The 23,985-nt window shown below is 38.7% G+C and overlaps 1 protein-coding gene across 6 annotated transcripts in view; it reads left to right on the top strand.

Moving 5' to 3' along the window:
- Nucleotides 1-23,985, top strand: part of LOC121896530 (transmembrane channel-like protein 3) — a 52,563-nt gene that overhangs the window by 22,171 nt on the left and 6,407 nt on the right. For 5 of the 6 annotated variants that reach the window (XM_042410485.1, XM_042410480.1, XM_042410479.1 and 2 more), the window contains 14 exons: nucleotides 276-351; nucleotides 5,119-5,200; nucleotides 5,480-5,586; nucleotides 7,981-8,079; nucleotides 8,821-8,963; nucleotides 10,335-10,482; nucleotides 10,669-10,712; nucleotides 11,511-11,658; nucleotides 16,267-16,376; nucleotides 16,489-16,567; nucleotides 17,822-18,085; nucleotides 18,777-18,905; nucleotides 19,775-19,842; nucleotides 20,205-20,333. In XM_042410485.1, coding sequence (XP_042266419.1) covers nucleotides 276-351; nucleotides 5,119-5,200; nucleotides 5,480-5,586; nucleotides 7,981-8,079; nucleotides 8,821-8,963; nucleotides 10,335-10,482; nucleotides 10,669-10,712; nucleotides 11,511-11,658; nucleotides 16,267-16,376; nucleotides 16,489-16,567; nucleotides 17,822-18,085; nucleotides 18,777-18,905; nucleotides 19,775-19,842; nucleotides 20,205-20,333 — 1,626 coding nt within the window. The remainder of the gene's footprint in view (nucleotides 1-275; nucleotides 352-5,118; nucleotides 5,201-5,479; nucleotides 5,587-7,980; nucleotides 8,080-8,820; nucleotides 8,964-10,334; nucleotides 10,483-10,668; nucleotides 10,713-11,510; nucleotides 11,659-16,266; nucleotides 16,377-16,488; nucleotides 16,568-17,821; nucleotides 18,086-18,776; nucleotides 18,906-19,774; nucleotides 19,843-20,204; nucleotides 20,334-23,985) is intronic. The other variant, XM_042410484.1, reaches the window with a different exon arrangement.

Raw genomic sequence — 23,985 nt, 5'->3', positions numbered from 1 at the left:
GGAGGAAACACTATTTACCTCACACTGTGGTCTTGACAATCTGCCACGTTCATCATCTTTTAAACCAGGGGCCGCCACTCATTATCCATTGTTCTTAAACGTGCAAAAAACACACAGCTATCAGAGGAATGTAGAGGAGATTAAAGTACATTTCCCTCAGAAACGTAGTGGAGTAGCAGTAGAAGTGTAAAGTTTCACAAAAAGTTGAGTGAACCACAGCAAGATCAGTATGTGAATAAATACACTCAGTAACCCTCTGTGCGTGTGTTTCACAGGCAGGCCAGAGAGATTGTTCTGAAGTACGAGGGCCGACTGACCAGAACCAGAGGTTACCAGACAGCAGGAGCTGATGTACGTACACAACATGAAGAGACACTGATCTCAGTTTTAAATGGAATTTTGCAGAGAATGAAAAACAGTTTGTAGTCCACTATTAGGCGTCCACATGTATAATGTTGCATTATTTTGACCTTCATGGATTCTTTTCAATGAAGAAACTAACAAACCAACCAAAATAAGAAAAGTGGCAAATCAAAAGATGGCTCCCAAATAGTTCCTTTAGTCCTGCTGGTTTTGAATATTTCTGGCATTTTAGGGGTCCTTTTTGAAGATCCATTGAGCAAGGTGGTCAAGCTTCATTTCTCAAGCAGCCACAGAGACAGATTATGGAGTCTACTGATTTATGTGTTTATTGCAAAGATGCATCACAACAGGACAGATTTTGCCCCCAGCACATAAAATATGACCATGTTCATAACAATTATGGTGCAACAGAAATGTGAAATTAACAACAACAAAGATGTTTCTGCTCTGCCTGACTTGAGATCGTCTTGCCTTCTTTCCTCCGGTGTGTCTGGAATGGGCAACCTCAGTGAAATATGTGCTCTGTACAGCAGCCGAGCTACTTTGTGTTATTTCCACTGCACTGCAGTAACCTGATAATCAGAGCCACAATGATAAAACATGTTTGATTTCCTTTGTGCAGCCTGCTGAGTTCTCATTTTAACAAAGCTTTTCTCCTCCTGTGGGATGAATACACACAAAACGTACATCATTTTATCTGTCTCTCTGTATTACATACACACATATACAGAGAGATAGAGGCAGAGAGCTATGCAGCAATAGCACAGCAGCATGAGTGAATTTATAGCCTGTTGTTATAGCTCAGTTTAATTACAATGTTCTGGCTGCTCAGGCCCCATTAGAATAAATTGACTTTTAGCAAGCAGTCTGACAATGAATTATTAATTCTACAGTTTGATTCCCAGTTAACTGAAATTCAAAATCACTAAACCAGCTGACCTTATCTTGATTTATAATCACCATCTCAGGTCTGATTTTATTTTCCCTGACATCATAAAATCTGAAAATCTGCACACTTCATGGGGTTTCTGGTGTAGAATTTATGGATGTGTCGTAAAATCAGATCCTGAATCATGCAAATTACATGAGACTTACAAAGAGTAAAACCAAAGTCAGTCTCCAGAGACAGTTATCATGATTTCTAAACCAAAGTTAGAGACGGTCCACTCTAGACAAACAACAGCATTTGTTCAAACAATTCAAACCTTGTTAACTCACAAGGACCTCTTCAATCAGGCTAACCTTAAGAGGGTTAGGTGGATCATTGCTACATGACATTCAAAAACAGCTACAGAGCAGAATCACTGTCCGCATTTGGGAAGAACAACCATTCAGCCATCTTGCTGAGGTCACAGTATGTAAACAAACTATGACGCATGCCCCCATTGATGTGAGGGGTCAGGAAATGGTCAGGCCAATAAGAGGCTGCCCTACAGTTTGCACTACATGACACAGACTGGAGCACGTTCCAGGACACCACCATCAATGTCACAGATGACATAAAAACAGATTCACTGAGTCTGTGGTGGATTTAATTTGTGAAACAACAGAGAAAACTGTACCCAAGACTGCAGTTAAATCATTTCACAACCAGAAATCATGGATTATCAGAACCCTCTGGGATGCCATAAACACACACACTGCAGCCCACAACTCAGGGCTGCAGTCTGGAAACATGGACAAGCAGCAGCCTACAATGTAAGAAGAGCAGTAAAGGAGGAAAAAGGACCCAGGGGAAGAAAGTGGAACTACAGTTCCTAGAGGGCAATCTCAGAAGCATGTGGCAAGGTCTAACAACTATGACAGATTACAAGCCTGCCACCCCTTCCTTGTCAAGCGCTGATGTGTCACTAGCAAGTGAGCTAAACAACTTAGTTTAGTGTGGGTCCTCAAACTATGTGCTGACCAACTAGCGCCGGTGTTCACAATGATATTCAACCTGTCCCTGGCTCGGTCTGTCATACCCACGTGCTTCAAGAAATCCACCATCATTCCTGTGCCCAAGAAAACAAGACCAGCCTACCTGAATGACTACTGCCCAGTAGAACTCACCTCTGTAGTAATGAAGTGCTTTGAATGGCTTGTCAAGGCTTGCATGTGCTCCTCATTACCCAGCACATTGGACCCACTACAGTTTGCCTACCGTCCCAGCCAATCAACGGAAGACCCCATAGCACACATCCTCCGCACCACCCTATCTCAACTGGACAAGAAAGCAAGCTATGTCAGATTACTGTTCATTGACTACAGTTCAGCGATTAACACGATACTTCCCTCCAGGCTCGTCACAAAGCTCAATGGCCTAGGATTAAACACCTCACTGTGCATGTGGATCCTTGGCTTCCTGACAGACAGACCCCAGGTGGTGAGGGTAGGCAGACACACCTCTTTTACCCTCATCCTCAACACTGGAGCACCCCAGGGCTACTGAGCCCCCTGCTGTACTCCCTGTACACACACAACTGTGTAGCCAACACCATCATCAAGTCCGCTAACGATACAGCTGTGGTGGGCCTGATCACAGATAACAATGAAAAGGCTTACCTGAAGGAAGTAGAGGACCTGACCCACTGGTGTCAGGACAACAACCTACTCCTGAATGTCAGCAACACTAAGGAGCTGATAGTGGACTTTGGGAAGAAGCAGGGAAGGAACTCCACCCCCCTTAATATTAACAGTTCCTTGGTGGAGAGGGTGGATAGCTTCAAGTACCTTGGTGTCCACATCACCAAGGGCCTGACCTGGTTGCAGCATACTGACTCAGTGGTGAGAAAGGCAAGGCAGAGACTGTTTCACCTCACACACTTGAGGAAATTGCAGGTATCCCCTCAAATACTGAGGAATTTCTACTCCTGCACCATTGAGAGCGTCCTGATGGGGAACATCACTGCTTAGTACAGAAACAGCACTGAACAGGACTCCAAGGCCCAGCAGAGAGTAGTTAGTTTGGCTGAACAGACAATAGGTGGTGCTCTACCCTGCCTGAAGGATATTTACACCAGGCGCTGCAAGAATAAAGCTAGGAGAATCATTTTCTTTTTGCTGTGGTCGGGAAGAAGGTACCGGATACACCAGGCATCATACACATATATTTATTAATATTCATTACTATTCCTACTCTATTTAAAGTCTTTATAATACACAAATTGAAGTATCTGGTGGGATTACATTTCACTGTGATTATATCTTATGTGATTGATTGATTGTCAGCTACATCGATACACAACCACAGAAACAAAGCAAATTTATCAAGATTCATAGGATACCAGGAAATCAAACAGCATGTGAATCAATTTGTAATGGTCATATGTATTTCAGAAGGCACTGACAAATGATGTTAGCCTCCTGAGAGGGGCACCAGATCAGAAAATGGTCGTATGTGTCATTTTGGAAGGCAATGATATGTGACTTATTTTGTCATTGAGTTTGGAGGACTTGTTGCAAAGCTATTATGGAAGACACAACATAGCACCGATGCATCAGTTCAGTCAAAACTCCAAACTATACACTGTACTGCCATATTGTGACTGTAAATGACATTGTTAGTTCTTGTTTACCTCTCTCACCATCAGGACTGCAATTAACAAATATTTTCAACTTTTTTTAACCTGTAGATTATTTTATTGACTAATCAATTAGTCATTTGATCCTTAAAATGTCCTAAGATGTCCCTATCAACTGTTCACAACTCAAAGATATTCAGTTAAGAAACCAGAAAATATTCACATTTGAGAAGTTGGAAGCAGAGTTTTGGAATCTAAAAAAAGTAGCTCAAAACAAATATTCAATTTCCAAAATAGGTAGCGATTAAGTTTCTGTTGATCGCATAATTGTTCAATCAACTGTAACTGTCAACTGTGACTCTAGTCACTATGGCTTTTACCATTGCTACAAGTTCATAATGCTTTATATATGAGTCAGAGAATAGCTATGATTTTATGTCCTGCTCAATCAATACATTCAAGGCCAAATTAAAAAATCTATTAAAGACCAATCAGCTGTGTGACTACTGAGTCTAAGCTCCATCTATGGTCTTCTCATTAGCGCAGGTAGTTTTGCTTTTAATTTGATAAGTTTACATTATTAATTTCTAATTGACATTGTGGGTGTATGTGATGTGCTGTTGTGTGTAGCTTTGTATTCTGTATTTTGTATGGTGTGTTCTGTGTGTTTGGTTTTTTTTGCTTTGTACTGTTTGTTGTTTTGATTGTGGGGGACTATGGATGCAAATTAGCTTCGAGCTAACTCCGGTGCAGTGCATCTTTAATATTTAAAACTGCACACTGTCCCAATCAATAAATACAATCTAAAATTCTGCATGTGTATTGTGATTATAGGTTTCTAGGTTTTAAGGTCCCTAATGTTTCATGTGGAAGTGTATGAGTATCTTGAACATCACTCTATAAATAAAATAAAATTTATAATTATTAGTATAAACTGTTTTCACTGTGGGCCTCACAGTATAAAGGGAGCCGTATCCTGTAGTGTAATGATTCCAGCTTGAGATGCAACAATGGAGTGACTAAGGAAGCTGTTTTAATGTGTACAGATTTCTATAACTATACTGTACAGATTACTTTAGTTATAAAAGCAATTCTCAAAAGTGGAGTTTTTATGGAAGTATTACTAGATGGTCAATTATGTTGCCAATCAACATATGCTGAGTACTGCACATATGGAAGTGTGTGTTAGTCAGAGGTTAAAGTAAGTCCTCAGTTCCTCCGTGCTGTTTAAACCTTGTTTCTCCTCCTGCAGCTGCTGAAGAAACTGTCCCGTTTGCTTTACAACATTGTGGTCCTCTTCATTCCCTGGGAAGTGAGGATCAAGAAAATTGAAAGTGAGACTTCTGTCTGATTTTACTAGAGAATTCATTCCAAGTTTTGATATCACTGATAATACCCATTAACATGGCTGTACTATGTGGTGTAAGTCATGTTAAGGTAGACATTTTAGGGCACAGGAAAGCTAAAGCAAAGGAAAGCTTTTTTGGAGATATAATCTTTTGGTTGGTATTGGTTTGGCTCAAGATAATGACTGTGTGAAATAAAGTGTACCGCTACATCACTTTGTAACATGTCAGTGGTTCTAATTCAGATGTTTCCTCTGTCTTGTTGAGGTCACTTTGGGTCAGGTGTGGCCTCTTACTTTATCTTTCTTCGCTGGTTGTTTGGGATCAACATTGTCCTCACCATCATGACTGGAGCCTTCATCGTCCTACCAGAGGTCAGCAAGCTGTCACACTATATACTATACAAATGTTCATGCAGAACACTGCCTATCATGAATTGTTGGCTTAACATTGATTCAGGATTTTGTGGTTGGTGCTGTCGGGTTTTTTTTTTCTTTTTGATCTGATTAATACATCATGATTCCATTCACTTAGGGTCTGTGCAAAAAATATCCCTTTTTAAAAACAGCAAAGTCCTTTTTTTCTTCTTCTCTTTTTCTTTGGATCCTTGACATCAACACCCTCCACCACATCACTGAGTTGGTACAATACAATTCACAAATAATAACTAAAAGAGGCAAAACATAAAGAATTTAAAATAGTATGTCCTTATTTAATATATGTATTAAATAATAGTTTTCACTTTAACCACTAATGCCCACATAAGTAATGGCCAAATGAATAGTATACAAACGTACATGCAAAATAGTAATTATTCCACTTGCTATTTTTGATCTGCTACATAAATGGTTATTAAAGCCACTGAATGCATGAACCAGGCTCAGGCAGCAGTGGACAGATACCCAAATAATAAAAATAAATATGAATCATATCAGATGATGCTTTATAATGTTAACTGGATGCCAGCGCTATAGCATCACATGGCTAGTTGTGCAGGAGATGATTCCTCCTCCAGATAAATATTCCGCACAGTGTTAAATATCTAAACACATGTTAATTTCAACCTGTAAAGTATGTGTGTGCAAAGACCATTGCTAGAAATAATGTTTTACCACTAATATTTATACAAATACACATATTACATGTTCCTAAAAACTAACATAGTATTGGTCCTATTAGTAATGTGACTGTGATGGGAAAAATAAAACCCTGAAACAGAGACTAGATTGCTGCATAAAGGGCTGGTATAAGATAAATAAGGAGTTTTTTGAACTGTGGATCATGCAAAGCTACTCTAAGGGAGTCCAAAAATAAAAATTTAGAGCTGGAAATTAGCATAATAGGTCCTCTTTAATGATAGTACATAAAACCCTTGCATCATTATTAATGGTGTATTATATATTTCATTTAAATTTTAATGTAAAAAATGCCCTTCAGAGGATGCTTTAGTATAGAGTTTGTAAAGTCTGGTGATTCTACAGCAGCTTCAGGAAAAGCAGAAACTATAGATGAGCACAAAGGACAAAAGAAGAAAATGCTGTTAGATTTATAACTGTCTCTGACATACAGACACAAGCAATTTCCCCACACATGAGTTATCCTATCTATTCCTAAGGCCCCAATCTCATTGCTTTATTTGTTGGTACTAACCCTCCTATGACTCCTCTCTCACACCCCACCTTTATCTCACCTCCACTCACTGAGTAATTTCATCCAACATCAAACATCATGGATGTTGTGTCAGATTTGATGTCTGTATATGTGCTGTGAATTATGCAACAAAGAGTGGAATGGAGGGTCAGTCCACTTCAGTTATTACTCACTTTTTATTTCTTAAGTTTGCCTCCCTTCTATGGTAACACTATAGATACACTACTCTCCTTCATTTTGTTGTAACACCCAGGGCATACAAGTTAGAGGCAATACTTATATCACTAAGCTCCTTTCAGGCTGATTATATTAGGCATGAACAGTCAAACTTTGTTTTATGTAAATTCATTCATTATGTTGAACACATTTTAACATGGTCTGCTCACCCCAGCATGTTTAACATTTGCACTAAATTATTGCCTGGAATTGTTGTGATTAGTTGATTAATTCATGGCAATGTGGTTAGCCTAGCTTAGCATAAAGACTGGAAGCAGTGGGAAACAGCTAGCCTGGCTCTGTCCAAAGTTCATAAATACACCTACCAGCACGTCTAAAGCTCTGTATCTGACACACTGTGTCTTCATTTAAAACAGAAATGTAAAAACAGCAGTTATGTGCTGGAGCTATTTTTGACAAACAACAGACTATCCGTCCACCAGCACTTCTGTGCAGTGTCTCCGGCTGTAGTGCAGGTTACCAGATACAGTCTATGAGCACAGCTTTTGGTTTTGGTTTCTGTACGTGCTCAGTGAAACCTTCCAACTTCACTGTGCTGACAAAACTTTGGGATGCTCTACATGGCTGTTGTTTGTCAAGAAATAGTTAGAATAGAACATGACTCACCATAAAACCACACATCATTTTTACATCTATTTGTCTTTGTGTGTCCAAACGAGATGGAAAATTTTAGCTTAAGAAGTATTGTTTGGAAAAAAATCTGTCTTGTTTTCCCATCACTGCTGGTTGCTAGAATAATATCTGTTTCACATGATAAAACACTTAAATTAAACTATCTATTACCCTCTCTTTGTTTCTCTCTCTGCATGCCCATCATATAAAATACCACTGATGTATTATTATCCTAATGCAGTGACTTGGTGTGTGTTTGTATGTACTAGCTGCTGGCTGGAGCTCCGTTTGGAACAACAAGGAGTAAAACTATCCCCAAGGAACACCTGGCTTCAGCCCAGGACCTGGACACCATCTGGTCTCTTGGGGCAAGCCTCTCTCTCCTTTTACTGTTCTGTCAATAGAGCATTACTTACAGATACAATGGACCATTATTCAAACATTACTTTACCGCCTCCCTGACCTCTACTCCAGGACCAATTTACCCCCCACTCCTCCCTCGCAGAAGTTACATTAGCAGTTTAGAGTTACAATTATATACTGGAGTGGTAAAGACCTCTATTATTGTTAAATCTCTACCATGTCATTCACTGTCAATATTGCATTTTTGGTAAATATGCAATATTTTTTTTTTAATTTCTTAAAGTTTTAATGAATCCAGGTAATAATGAATCCAAAGTTTTGCTGTGTGTTGAACAGGTGTGTGTCAGTCACCTCTCTCTAAAGAAGCTACTAACGCTAAATAGCTTTCTTCTTCTGGATCTTAGAGTTTTCATGTATGATAAGAGTCAAAATGCTGTTAGAATCTAATCAAATATGCCAAATATTATATATTAGCTATTAATCCTTACAGAATGTAACTATCCCCAGTAGAGCTTCATATTTCATATGACAGTGGCACTAAAGGAAAGATCAGATCGACTAAAACAGAATTCATTGATGAGGTCCATTTTTACCTAATGGAGATCTCTAATGATTTTCTATTTACTTTTTCATTTGTGTTTTAGCTAGTTTTGACTACATAATCCTCATACTCTAGATGTAGTAGGCTTCTTTGTCATGTAATCTGTGCTGTGCTGTGTTGTGTGTGTGTGTGTGTGTTCCCACAGGGCTACCTGCAGTACTCTGTGTTATTCTATGGTTACTATGGAAGAGTGCGGAAAATTGGCAGCGCAGGGTACCGGTTGCCCCTCGCCTACTTCCTGGTTGGAATGGCTGTCTTTGCTTACAGTTTCATTATTCTGTTAAGAAAGTAATCATCAGATTCCTCACAATTTAAACTGATGTAATAATATTTGATGATGTTATCATGTGATGTGATACCTGAGGCTGATCAAGTCTGTATCAAATCACTTGATCATGTGCTGTAATAATTTGCTGTTTAGGTCAATTCAGTCAGTAAAAATCCACGACTTGTTGCTCATTGAAAGTGGTTTGTTGCTGACAATAGCTGATCATCAAAGATTAACAGATGATTAAAAGTGTAACACCAGCATTTAAAACAGCTGAAATCAGTGAATTTCATTGGAATTCCTTCAGTTTCATTGATTCAAGTTTTTCACTTTCACAAGTTCAACTTTGATGAATGTTTACATATAAATTCTTCTTGTTGACCAAAAAGTAAACTGTCTTGACAGTGCTGATCTATGAGTTAACAGAGAGCTGCAGAGCCCAAAAAAGAGGAAGATATCAAAGCCTATTAGCTGTGTTGCACCATCCACTATAAAAACCTAATCAGTGAGACTATAAACTGCTTCATAAAAGAGACATGGTTTGGAGACAGTTATGAGACAGGAGTCAATGGTACACGTTTGGCTTACTGTAAGGTGCAAGTGAAATTAAAATGCATTTTTTTGTATGCTACAGCAACATAGCTGCTGTCCTGTGTTCTCCTTTAAGAAAAAATCTGAAACCATAAGGAAGAAACTAATATTTTATGTTGTGTTTGATTTCATGGTGGTGCCCCCCAGTTTTGCCTCAATCTGTTGGAATATTGTCAACGTAGATGGAGAACTTGTTTCCTTGCGTAAAGTGATAATGTGGCATTTTATCATAGTCAGAGCAGACGGTCACACTGAGCTCTGGGCTTGAAACTGGCTCCAATGCAAACCAGTGGGTGATGTCATGCCTTGCTATGTCCATCTTTATATACAGTCTATAGGTGTGACACACTTAAACAATCTGAAGCCCCTCTAGTGTCTCATTACATTCCACAATACAAATGTAGTGGACACACCAAACAGCATATTTAAAAAAATAAAATCATCATTCTTCAAGCCTTTTGAGTCGTGGGTTTGTCCTGAGGCAGTTACCATAGCAAAGGCCATTTAATGTCAATGTGGTATTTCCATGAGACCATGCTTTGTAAATTTCACATCAATCTACTCAATAGAATAGATAATTTTATGTGTAGGCTGTGAATGGATATGTTAGCCTGATGATGGTACCAGAGGAAAGGTTAAGGGGCCAACAAAATAATTCATCCTCTATCAGTCATAAATATACAGAAAACCCACGTGGAATCTTGCCTGGATTTGTTGACCTGTGGACTGACTGATTACCTAAATAACATCACCATATTGTTTGGTTTCATAATATATTCTGAATAATAATTCTCCTGCAGAATGGCCAAGAACTCGCGTCTGAGCCTGGCCAGTGCCTCTGATGAGAACTTCACATTCTGCTGGAGGGTTTTCTGTGCCTGGGATTACCTGATAGGAAACCCAGAGGCTGCAGAGAGCAAAGGAGCTGCCATCGTCAACAACATCAGGGTCAGAGAGACACAAACTCATGGGACAGTAGTTACATTTTGATGCTGTTTTATTCATCCTCAAACAAGGGCTATCTCTTTTCCTCTTGTATCAGTGTATCTCTTGACACTTTTCATGCACAGTACACTAAAATAGAAATGAAAAGGAAACCCTCAAACATATGATACCAAATATTTTTCTGTGCAGGAAGCCATTGTCGAGGAGCAGGAAAAGAAGAAGGATACGAGTCTGTAGGTGTCTTTTTTGTTTGTGTGTCTTGTTTTCTCTGCATGTTTTTGTCTAGTGTTCCTCCTGTTAAGTCAGCTGAAACAACCAACCAGTGACTTCATCAACCTCCTTATTTGTTTCCTCTTTGAATCATTTTCAAATCCAGTTGATTTACAGCACTTAGCATGTTAAATCTATGTAGTTTATTAGTGATGTGCATTCATCCTGACATGAATCATAGAGATTGACTGTAAATCACTAAAAGGACATCACTGGAGTGACAGAGTATATTAAATTGAGATCTATGAGTGCTCTGACACAGCAGCACTAATTTTCCCGCTCCATATCTCAGCTATTGTGGTTAGATGTCATCCTTCACTCTGACACACACAGGTGTGTATGACCAGAACAGGAGCCAGTATGTCCTAGACATCAGTCAGTGTTTCTTATCTTTGATGATGAACTAATCAATATGACATTGATTGTCCTCTATGGCAAGACCTTCAGATGAATTTTGATTTTAACCACAATCCAAATGTAGTATACATGAAAATATTGTATGATCAGGATGAAACATTAGTGAGCCCTAAAGGGAAAATGATATATTGTCGTAACTACTTTGATGTGTCCTGCATGTCAGGATTACAGTCTTGCTGTTTCTGTGGCTTTTCCCAACCAACAGCAAGCACAGAATATGGTATTAGCTGTAGCTTCCTCTGTACTGAAACTACTCCCAAACACTTTGGAGTTAGCACTTGAAGATTTTAAAGGTGACATTAACGTTGTCTAACTGATCCATGTATTTCTGTGTATTTCTTCAGGGCCGTTCTGATCAGTCTCCGTATCTTAGCCAACATCCTGGTGCTGCTGTCTCTGGCCGGTAGCATCTATATCATCTACTTTGTGGTGGATCGTTCTCAGAAACTGGAGCAGGAGAAGCAGGAACTGACACTGTGGGAGAAGAATGAGGTAGCTGAGCAGAGCAGAAATCATCATCATTAGTTAGATTAGATTATCAAACATACAATACATTTCCAAGGAATCAATGAAAGTGGAGGCCTGACACTGATCCAGTGGAAGAAGCTTCTATCTCTCAGAGACAGCTGATCATTTAATTTAACTACAAACAGGCTGCTGTTTCAGCTTCATGATTCCAGGACCAGGTGTTCAGCTCTGGATCCAAATACTGTGTATAAGTCATGTATTGTAACCATGATGACAGAATTATCCACTTCTGACATCTAATTTAGTGTCCAACTATTAATCAGTAACATTGTAGTTTATAAGGTCATAATAGAAATACAGCTGTGACTAGACTATTTAATGTTAAAACAATAACAAACCCAAAGTGATGTCCTCAGATTGCTTAATTAGTCTGAAAAAGGCCCTCAAAATATATTCAATGGACATTGATATGAAACAGAGAAAACCAACAAATCCTCACAAATTTAAACCTCCATGTGACGCAAAAGTAGGGATATCATTAGGATTTTATTGATATAACTACTCTTATTAATACAGCTTATTAGTTCCCTTTTTCCACACAGTGCAATAAAAACAAACAAACAAAAAACTGAATTAATATAAAAGTGAAGGGATCCATGGCTGGGCAGGTACCTCTGGTAGTAGGAAGGGAGGCTGATTGGTCTCAGCCTCAGGGAGGCCCACAAGGATTTGCCAAATTTCCAACCTGCATTCATTGATTTTTTTACCACTTGGGGTTAGCACAACAAGCTATAAATACAACATTTACATATTATCACCTTATAAAGTTGTGATGGAAACAGGTAATCAAGCAGTAGCATTCATTTTATGGAGTCAAGTTTGTGTCCACCTGATGTAAGTCCAAAATTCACTCTGGTTTGGTTTCTAACAACTCCCAAGAAAAATGTTTCTTAAGCTGATAAATGTTCCACTATGTTCACCAGCCATTTGCTAACTTTGTCTATCTGCTGTTTGGTGCTGAGCAGGTAGTGTACAGTGGGTTTATTAGAGGTTTTTCCACTGAAAACAGCTGCTGCAGCTGGAAACCAGGTTGATGAGGGTGCTGTGACTGAACCAAAACAGTAAAGTTGAGGGCTATAAAAGCAAAACAATGTACTGAAAGTAGGCTTAGGCAGTATCTATTTTTTCATACCTCCATACCTTCCTGACATTTCACTGGGGTATACAGTATATGATGGTATTTGTGTAAAAATCACCATTTTTATCTGCTTTTTATTCTAATTTTTCTACCACTACCACCCTTGTAAAATTTTCCAATGATGTATTCTCATCCTTAGACAAAGGTCAATTCACAGGTGCAGTTTTTATTGATCTAACCAAGGCTTTTGATTTAGTTGACCATTATCTTCTTTTTGATAATCTTTATGCTATTGGTTACTCTCAACAGGCTTTATTTTGGTTTAATTCTTACCTTTATAACCATTGTCAGTGTGTTTCTTTTCATCACACTCAATCTAACTGTTGTTGAAAAGGGTGTACCACAAGAATCTATGTTAGGACCTTTACTTTTTTCAATCTTTATTAATGATCTTCCTAAAATTTGTTCTAATTGTTCTGTTCAGTTATATGCAGATGAAACTGTTATATACACATCTGACTCAGACATCACTAAAATTCAAAGCTCTTTGTTTCCAAATGCATTTACTTTAACTATCCTTAATACTTAAAACATTTTTTGGTTCCATTCAGATCATCATATTCACTCAGACACACTCAACATCCTCTTTTTCATTGTGCCTAGAATCTTTAAAGACATTCGGAGACATGTTTTTAAGTTTAAAGCACCATCAGATTGGAATAATTTGCCTAACTCACTCAGATCAATTACTTCTTTCCATGACTTCAAGACTTCTTTGCTTGTTTGCCTTAAATCTACTTGTTCTTGTCTTTGATTGTATGTACCTTCATTTTTGTTCATACGTAGACTCTATACTTTGACATAATGTTATTTGATCTATTCATTTATTTTATTTCTCGTTCATTCTTTGTATAAATGATTCGTGTAACAGATATAGCAGGTGGGGTTTGAGATGGTGCGAGAGCCCTTATGTGTACGTCCATGTTGATATTATGTTGATTGTTTTGTGTTATTGTATTGTTTAATTTATCATCATTATTATTACTAATGTATTTTGTGTTGTTTAAATGTTGTAACTTTTATTTTCTGTGCCTAAGGACCTCCTAGAAAACGAGATGGTGCATCTCAACAAGCTTATCCTCTATTTCAATTTAAAAAACCAACCAACCAAACAAAAAAACAAACAAAAACGTAAAAGCTGAGCTGCTGGTGATAGAAGTCATTGTAGCATGTATGACATTGTCTAGCCTACAATGCTGTGTGTCTAATATGCAATTAGCCTACGTAGAAAAGTCTTTCTGGATTTGAATACTTATAGTCCATAGAATAATGAATAGATAGAAAATAAGTGCCCTTCTTCCATAGATTCATGCTGCAGGACGCAATGACACTTATTGCTGTGATGCCACACATCAGTGGGATGAACGGAGATGATGTGCGAATGGTGATGGCAGACTGGCAGTTGAATAAAATCATGTGCTGCTTTTGTAGTTGGAATAAGTCATCTGAGGATAAAATTATCTGTGGCATTCAGGACTAAACTCTAAAATGCAAACCCAAACAGCGGCAGAGACATTTTTCTTTTTTACTAGTCCTGTAACATTATCCTCACCACTCGCAGTCGCCATCTTTGTTAGCTCAGCTGCCTGTTGCACCATTAGAGCCTGACCTCTGGTGGTGCTTGCTGTGCGCTACAATACATCACCTCAATACAGCATCTCTGTATCAGTTTAATAGAAAGAGGAGCGTTGAAATGGAAATGGATCATACCTTCAGGATTTCTAAATACCCTGGTACTCCATAATACCTTGATACCGCCCAAGCCTAGCTGAAACACACTATAAAGCTCTATAGAACTGAGGGGAATTACAGAGTTGTGAATAATTCTCTGAGGGTTTGTCAATAAGAGCAACCCCTTTCACATTATATGTAGTCATTTTTTCCATTGTTAATATAAAAATATTGATTTGTGAAGCTGCAGAATATGTGGCTAATTAGGCTAAACAGTCACTTACAGTTAGCTTTCCCTCTTAGCTTAATCGCTAGAATTCATCTTTAGCCTAATGATCTTTGCATGGCCACTAGCAAGGCAGTTAAAGACATAGCATTTCTACATATTTATGTTCTGTTTGTTGCTAAGGGTGTATGATAAATAGCTCACTCTATCTCCTGTACTGGCAGGATTTGCTGCAACTATGGCAACAAGCATTGTTGTCAAAGACTTAAGTAAAATATAACCATACTTTACAGCAGTTTATTCTCCCTAGGTGCTTCAAGCACCAACAGAAGATTGTTACAACTGGTCCCCATTCAGAACCAGGTTTCAGGGAGTATATTTACTTGAAGCCGATATTCATATGTGGAAGGAAATGGCAGTTCATTTTCCAATACTCTGTACTACCTAAGCATATTGATTGCTACCATAAAGGCAGAGGTGGGGGACTCGAGTCACACGATGCCATTGAACTCCTTTCTCTGCTGTTTTAAGCGCCTCTTTAATGCACCATTAATTTGAATTGTGTGCTTGCTCTGTTACAATCTTCCGTTTTCATTTTAGAGCCCTTTAGTGCTATAGGGCTATATTATAATTTCAGAGCCCCACTCTCCATTGTTGTTCATTCAGGAGGCATGTTATTGATTGCCACAAAATGTCAAATATCAGTAAGATTTATAAGGTGTAAGCAGGCTGCAACAGTTTTTGTTAATGTTGAAATTGAAAACTGGGTGTGATCATCAGAATTTCATATGACTTGACTTGTGACTTGCTTGACCTGAGCAATGACTTGATTTGTCTTGCCTGACTTATAGCAGGGACTCGACTTGCTTGATTCTCACTACAGTAACTTGGGAATTGCTGAGACTTGAAGGTTAAGAACTGAGACTTGCATGTGACTTGCACGTGTGACTTACAACCACCTCTGCATGAAGATACAGAATTATGATACCCAGCCCTACCAAATGTTTCATATATGGTATCAATGATGAATCAATTATCACTGTCATCAGTTATTTCTTAGATAACTGATTAATGGTCAGTTTTCGTCCACCAAATTTAGTTGTGCTGATGAAGAAACCTTGTATGAACACACATGATGTTACACATGAATGATGCCTTGAGGATTATATTTGAGAAAAAGTAAAGAGTAAAGTGTTTACTGGTAAAGGACAGACAGAAGAAAATGTGTATCTGTATATCGTGTAATGATTTTCAGTTGAAATCATTTTCTCATAGCAGGGGTGGGTGATATAGCAAAAATATCATATCATGATTTTTTTCAGGCAGGATCACGAGCCACAATCTTATCATGATTCTTTTTCATGTTAGTTCATGTGCACTGTAGCACGATACTAACAATCTCTCTGTAAAGGCAGATCATGGAGATGTTTTAATTGTTCACGATCTAATATTGTCATATCACACACCCCTATCTCACAGGATGAATTCTGGAATAAGCCCCCCATGTCTGTGACCTTCACATCCTCTCTCCCTCCAGGTGAGTGTGGTGGTGTCTCTCATCACCATGATTGCTCCGTCTGCCTTTGAGCTAGTGGCTCAGCTGGAGATGTATCACCCACGAACATCACTGCGATTCCAGCTGGCCAGGTACTCCTTATTATGAACCACTTCTGCTTAATGCAGCATTAATTACATTCTATATAACACATCACAGGTCTTACTGTACAGTAACAGTGGTGATGTGGTTATTTGTTCACAGAGTGCTTGTTTTATACCTGGGGAATCTCTACAGCCTCATTATTGCTCTCCTTGATAAGGTCAACAGTATGAGCTCTGCTGTGAGTATAGACACCAGAGGAAAATTTGTTTCTTGTTGGGTCTTTTTTTCATAGTTCTGGCCATCACTCTGTTCAGTTATGATAAATTATGATCAAATCCTTCATTCCTGAGATCTGATGATGTGGTTGTAACGTAAAGACTCTATCATAAGGAGAGTCTGGTAGGACAGAAACATTGGTATTTCAATACTCACAGATTGTAGCAACGCCATAAAGGGAAATTCCACCCAAATTACAAAACACTGTGCCAAGGTTTTGAGATATCCACCTCTGAAAGTTGTCACCACCCCAAAACAATTGTGGTGAGTGGAATTCTGTTAATGCTCCCCAAAAAATGTAAAAATTGCACCTGAAAAACATCAGACAGCAACATCTCTCTTGAGAAACAATGCCCCAGGTCCTTTGGATAATCATCAGACCTCACTGGATAGAGATTCTTTTTTTCAGTAGAGTACCAAACCTTTCTGGATAGTATAGTATCAGCAGTTGCAAGTGGAAAAATGTCTTTTGATAATCTTAGTGAACTGACCCTTTAACCATATCATTCAAGTCAGTTGGTGATGAACATCAGGTACATAATCTTATAACTAATTCTATTAATTACTCAAGTTATTTCACCCAAACCCCGGCTACAATCTTATCAGTGATATTTAATTTTATGACAATCTTTATTACTAGAAAAAAACTGTTATGATGTATGTTTTTATGTGTTCTGTGTGTTAAAGGGATATTTTATCACATTTTATTATTAATTATTAAAGTAATAGTTCAACATTTTTTAAAATATGCATATTTGCTTTCTTTTGGAGAGTGAGATGAAACAAGGATCAATATCATCTCGTGTCTGTGTGTTAAGTAGGGAGCAGGAGTCAGGACACAGTTAGCCTATCTTAGCATAGACACTTGAAGCAGACGGAAATAGTTAGCTTAATGCTGACCAAAGTTAAAAAAATACTTCTACCTCTAAAACTTGGCTTTCTTACATTATGTTGTTTGTTTACTATGAACAGAAAAGTTTATGATTTTAGGGGGAGTTACATGCTGGTCCAACAGGTCCATCTCCAGCGATAGCACAAGTTGTCTGGCTGTTGTTCATCAAGACATAGTCATTTCTACATTTCTCCTTGTAGGGACGAAACAAATGAGATATAATGTGTTGATTAGTAAGCTTTTACATGACATTAATTACATTAATTACCCATTTAAGAGCAGGATAGCTCCAGGTGATGTACACTGTGTTTGTGTGTTTTCCAGGTCCCAGTGAGTCCAGGCAACTGGTCTGACACCAGCTCCTTCCTGGCCACCATCTCCCAGCCTGAGGTGGACAGCCTGTCCACCCTTGTGTCTGAGATCTCTGTCTCTGAGCATCGCAACAGCACCATAGCAACCATTGCCACGGTGCTGGATGTTACAAACAGCAGTAGGAGCGGTTTAGGGACTGTCAACAACCAGACAGCTCTGTTTGAGAAGAACACTCGCTCTCAACAAGACCAATGCTGGGAGACCTACGTTGGACAGGTTCTACTGATTGACATTCACATGGCATTTTAAGTCATACCCAGCTTTTACTGAGTAGCTTACTGTATATGTACATCATCTATCTATCTATCTATCTATCTATCTATCTATCTATCTATCTATCTATCTATCTATCTATCTATCTATCTATCTATCTATCTATTGGTGTTCATCCCCCCAGACGAGTTGCAGAGACTTGTAGAATCAATGCCAAGGCTGATGAACACCATTCTTCAAGAGAGAAAGATATTTCCTCATTTGGTGTTTTGATGATGGTGGTGGAGAGCGCTGTCTAACACCTCAGTCCAAAATATTCCATAGGTGTTCAATTGGGTTGAGATTTGGTTACTGTGAAGGCCATAGCGTATGATTCACATCATTTTCATACTCATCAAAGCATTCAATGACCACTTGTGCCCTGTGAATTGGGGCATTGTCATCTTGGAAGAGACCTCTCCCATCAGGATAATGATGTTTCATCATAGGATAAAGATGATCACTCAAAACAACTTTGTATTGATTTGCAGTGACCCTTCCCTCTAAAGGGACGAGTGGACCCAAACCATGCCAGCAAAATTCCCCCCACAGCATAACAGAGACACCGGATCCCCTCACTGTCCAGCATTCAGACCTGTACTGGTTTTTCTTTTAATTTGTCACCCATCTGTACATATATATGGTTTGTCTCCAGGAGATGCTGAAGCTGTCCATCATTGACATGATCTTCACGGTGGCCAGCATCCTACTGATTGACTTCATCAGAGGTCTGGTGGTTCGCTACCTGAGTGACTGCTGCTGCTGGGATTTAGAGAGCAAGTTTGTAAGTTGTACACTGTCTCTAGACTCTCTTTTCCTCACAATCTAGCACTGTCAATCTTCTGAGTTTTACATGAATGCATATATTCCAAGGCTAAACTGATAGTGTTATTTTCACTCTTATTTATATGGGCTGGCTTAAAGTGTCAGTTCACCCAAATCACAAAAAAAATCACACACATCTGTTAGTATCTAACCAAGCAGATAGTTTTGGTTTTTTATTTGTTGAAGTTGTCAGATTTTTATCTGTGACTTCTGCTGCCAGCCCTAGATAATGGAGGTGAATGGATTTTCAAAACATGGAATAAACTCAATAGCAGTCTGTCTTTCCAAAGAGGATGCTGTGTTTACTCTGGGTAATCCACAGACTATGTCTACTCGTATCTGCCAGTCAAAATTCCACTGAATTGCCCACAGTGAGATCTGATGAGTATAATAAGAAATTAGCACATTGTTTAAAATGTCATTCTTCAGTGCTGTGAGCACCACAATCAAAATTCTGTTCACTTCAACTGTATTGGGGTGGAGGCAGATGTTTTTAGACACATACTCACAAACTAGAACAAACTAGAACAAAGTTTTGTGAGTTTGTAACTAGGTTACAAAGCATGTGTTGTGTTAGGTCTCTGAGTTTAAGAGGTTAAGGAGCTAACCCAATTTCATCAGTTCACGTCTCACTGAAGAGTTTTAGGGTCCCATCATGGTCTGTTTCTATGGATTTTCTGCCCAGACTACAAATGCTGAGGAGGAAGCAGTGAATTTTTACAGCAGTGAAAGTTTAAAGCCAAAAGAACAAAACAACACCAAGATTTCACATTTAAATGTAAGTAACCTAAAGAACACAACAATAAAGTTTTTTCTGTCTTTTCTCAGCCTGAATATGGAGAATTCAAAATAGCCGAGAATGTCTTGCATCTGATTTATAACCAAGGGATGATCTGGTAAGTCAGAATAATTGTCTAAAACAACTGACAGAAAATGAAATGTTGAGGACATCTTTAGAATTCCATTGCATTGCCTCTATCTTGCCACTGTGTGTGTAATAGAAGATCTAATTCAGAGTTAATAGTCTGGCCGGTGCTGACCAGTCTCCATGACCCTATATTCTCTCCATTACACCTCTGTGTCCAGCTGCAATGTATTTCCTCAGCTCATTTCAGAAATGTCACCTCACAGCAATGAACATAATGAAGTGAAACCATGAGACACCGGATGTAATGTCTTTTATATGAGGTGTGACCCCAGTAGCTGTGTGTGTGTGTGTGTGTGTGTGTGTAGCTGACATTTCTGTTTTTTCATCCAGGATGGGAGCTTTTTTCTCTCCTTGTCTTCCTGCCTTTAATGTGTTGAAGCTGATTGGTCTGATGTATTTGAGAAGCTGGGCTGTCCTCACCTGTAATGTTCCCCATCAGCAGGTGTTCAGAGCTTCCAGGTCTGACACTCATACACACACATACCCACACATGTATGTTTGTGGTTATATGGTGTTTTTGTTCGTATATTTGCACATATTCTTATTGTTGCTGAATACTCTTTTACTCTTAGCTCTTAAGGCCAGGCAGGGTTGAAATGTTGCCTTTTTCAGTCAGATACATATTTGGAAGCTAAAATCCAGTCCTTTAAACAATTTAATTTTAACTAGTCAAATTTGTTAATGGCATAACAGTCTTAGCATTCATAAAAAGTAACAACATATTGTTGAAATCAAAAAAATAAATAAATGGAGCCTCACTGTAGTTCAGGGAGGCACAAAAGTTAGTTATAGTCACATGCTCCATACATGGTCTATATATCCCTGCCTCTGCTGAATTATTTTAATTTAATTTAGCTTATCTCTGGTGAGGGCAAAAATGTATCAACCTCATAGTGATTTAAGCTTCTTCAACCGTAGAGCAAATTAAAATATCTAAAATAAAAGTAGCCTTTTTTAAAAAAAAATCCAGGTAAAGGGCTGCAAAGTGACAACAATTAGTGCAAACAACAATAAAACCATAAATGGACTTTCACTGTCAGTGCTCATGTGACAGTAGAGATGAGACGGCATCTAGGCTATGTGATGATTCAGTAAATGGACCAGGGGTTTCCTCCTTCCCTGCTCGCACATTTGCAGAGATGTGGCTAAAATAGGTGCGACACGCCGCGGATCCTCCACAGGAGAGCAGAAAAAGAAGACAGAAGTCTGTCATAAAGCAGACTGTTTTCTTAGTCTGACAAGTAGGCTTATACTGTAGTCTCTTTATTCTTATGATGACAGCATGTTATGCTATTGCATGTTGTGATTATTTTCTATTCAATTTTGAAGTTTGCTGCGCAGCATAGAGCTGGATTAAAGAGTGACTTATTGGCACGTCTGGCCGAGTATCCACAGTACTGAGAGGAGTGTTGGGGGATTTAAATAATTTAAAAAAAGGATTAAAATATTCCTGTAAATGCAGTGGTCAAGTTCAAGTTTCATAATTGATTCATTGAAGTTATAATTATTTTATAAATCTTACTGTAACAGCTGCAATATGCGTCATAGTCTATATAGGCTCACTGTGGTTCTGATTTATTTTCATGAATTAAAACATTTCAAAAACACCCTCACAAATCACACTTAAGTAATAACAGTATGACTTTTGTCCACAAAATGATGACTAATATGTACATAATAATATTAATATTATTCTAATAGCTTAAAAGAAAAAGATCAAAGTGTAATTATACAAACACACATAAAAGTCTCTCATTTTACACACACTTCCAGATTGAAAGGACACATGACTGTGTGTATGTTCTCATATGTCACACATTCCTTCCTGTGTAAACTCAGCACTGTGTGTTCATGTGATCCTCTCTTTGATAAGACTGAAACTGCATCAGCACACTGCTCTTATTACACATTATCAACTTTGGTTTTCAGTCTATATTTCTCATGTCTTTTCATTTTCCACACCACACACACACACACACACACATTGTCTTAGGTCACTTATGGGGACATTACATACACTTACATTCATTTCGTGGAGACTTACCCTAATCCTAACCACTGACCCAAAAGTCAGCTTTGTCCCAGTTTGGGACATGGATTTTGTGTCCAGTTGGACAAGCCGTCGCCAATCAACTGGTCTTTAGTCTGAAATTTGTCCCCGAAGCCTATGACAGACACACACACACACACACACACACACCAACACACATGCACACAGGCCTAAGGCCCTCAGCCCACACTGATTTATGTAACGATGCTGTCATTGCCTCTTTGAGTCCTTATCAGTCACTCCCAGATGTGGTGGAAAATACAAGCACCCACACACACACACACACATGCACACACACAATCAACTATACAACTGAGAGAACACTTCATGTGAGCCATTAAATGCATTTCTGCTGAAGGAAGGAGAACCTTTTATACGCCCCCTACTCATAACCACTCATATAATCTAATATAATGAGTACTGAGACACTTGAAGGTGTGTAACACTGACAATATTTCTGTTGGTGATAATATGGATTTTGTTTCAGCATCATCGCAATAGTCTGGTGTTCCTGGTGTCAAACAAGAAATGCAACAGCAAAAATAGGAGGAGAATTGTTTGACAGTGTACTGATCAAAGCTGAATACTATCTTTGGATTGTCCATAAAATAACAGTCACACAGGAGTGGCGTAGCTGGAGACGGATGACACAGCTAGCCTTGCTGTGTCCTGGATTAAACAAATGAGATACAAGTCAGTTTTACTCCTTATGTGCACAGGATCCAGCTGCATCATATTCCGGCTGCACCATGTCTCTGTCGCTGTTTCAGTGTCCACTGGAAACGTTTCAGAAGTGGAGCATCTGTTCTAATTTCTAATATAGTTCAGAGTTGTTTTTTCTGATTTCTTTCTTTTCCTTTATGTTTTACAAACATATTGAATGCATTTGTAGCTTGATTGGATGGTAACAGGTGCTTTGTGGCTGTACTTGAATATGACTTGAATAAGCACAGCTGCTGTCATTAACCTGTATTTTTGTTCATTTTGTCAGATGATGTAGTTATAAAATAATTGTATCTGCAGCTCAGTAGTTTGCTAACACTGTAACTGTTAGTCAACAAGTGGTATTTATGAACCATGATCATATTTGACATTTCCAATGTCTGACAACAGGAACAAAATGAATGTAAATGAGAACAACTATATGGTGGATTTGGCTGCATTAAAACATAGTGTATGTGATCACAGAGAGCAGGAGACTGAGCAGAGATTCAAATGAGACTGCACATTTACAGCTCTATATTTATATTCTGGGGCTCTACCAGAATATCTTTGCATGATTTACAGTTAAAAAAAATCCTTATTTATCCTATACTGGCCCTTTATGCAGCCCCTCAGTTCAGCCTCTGTCTGAAACAGGCTGTTTTAGCACCTGTCTCTTTAAGACCCCCCCCCCCTCCCAATGAGTCCGCTCTGTTCTGATTGGTCAGCTTCTGGAAGCTGCGTCACGGCCAACTTCTGGCATGTTGGGAGGCTACATCAACAAACCATGAAATAAACTATATTAGCAGGATTTCACTACTTTTTCTCGTTCTTTACTCAAAATGTCAACTTCTTAAATACATCTGTACGTGTTTGAGCTGAATCAGATCTGAAATATGAGAGTGGACAATACATGGAAAAACCTTAGCAACAACCTTAGCAACCAAGGCTATGGAACGGACGGCCAATTATAGGCATTCACGACCAGCCAACATCAGCTCATCAGCGAGGTAGGAAAAAACATTGCAAAGGAAGTGTTCAGAGCAGGTTGAAGCCCTGGCTTTTGACTTGAAGGAAGCATTTCTACACAAGTTCACCATAAATTTGGGAACTTTTACAATGTTTAACATCTGACATCAGAACAGAATATAAATAGCACAAAACCACGAAAAGCATAATATGTCCCTTTTAAAACATCGACGAGTGACAAATGACTGAGTGGTGCTGAGGTTAGGGACATATAACTCTAGCTCTGCCCAAGACAAATGTCCCATCTGTCTGTCAACAGGAAGTTACTAAAAAGAACAATAGTAGTCCTAATGGGTTCCCTCTCAATTAACAGAATGCAGTAGCCTATTC

Source organism: Thunnus maccoyii, chromosome 1, assembly GCF_910596095.1.
Source record: "Thunnus maccoyii chromosome 1, fThuMac1.1, whole genome shotgun sequence".
In the NCBI taxonomy this organism is placed as follows: Eukaryota; Metazoa; Chordata; class Actinopteri; order Scombriformes; family Scombridae; genus Thunnus; species Thunnus maccoyii.
This window is presented reverse-complemented; position numbering and strand designations above follow the sequence as displayed.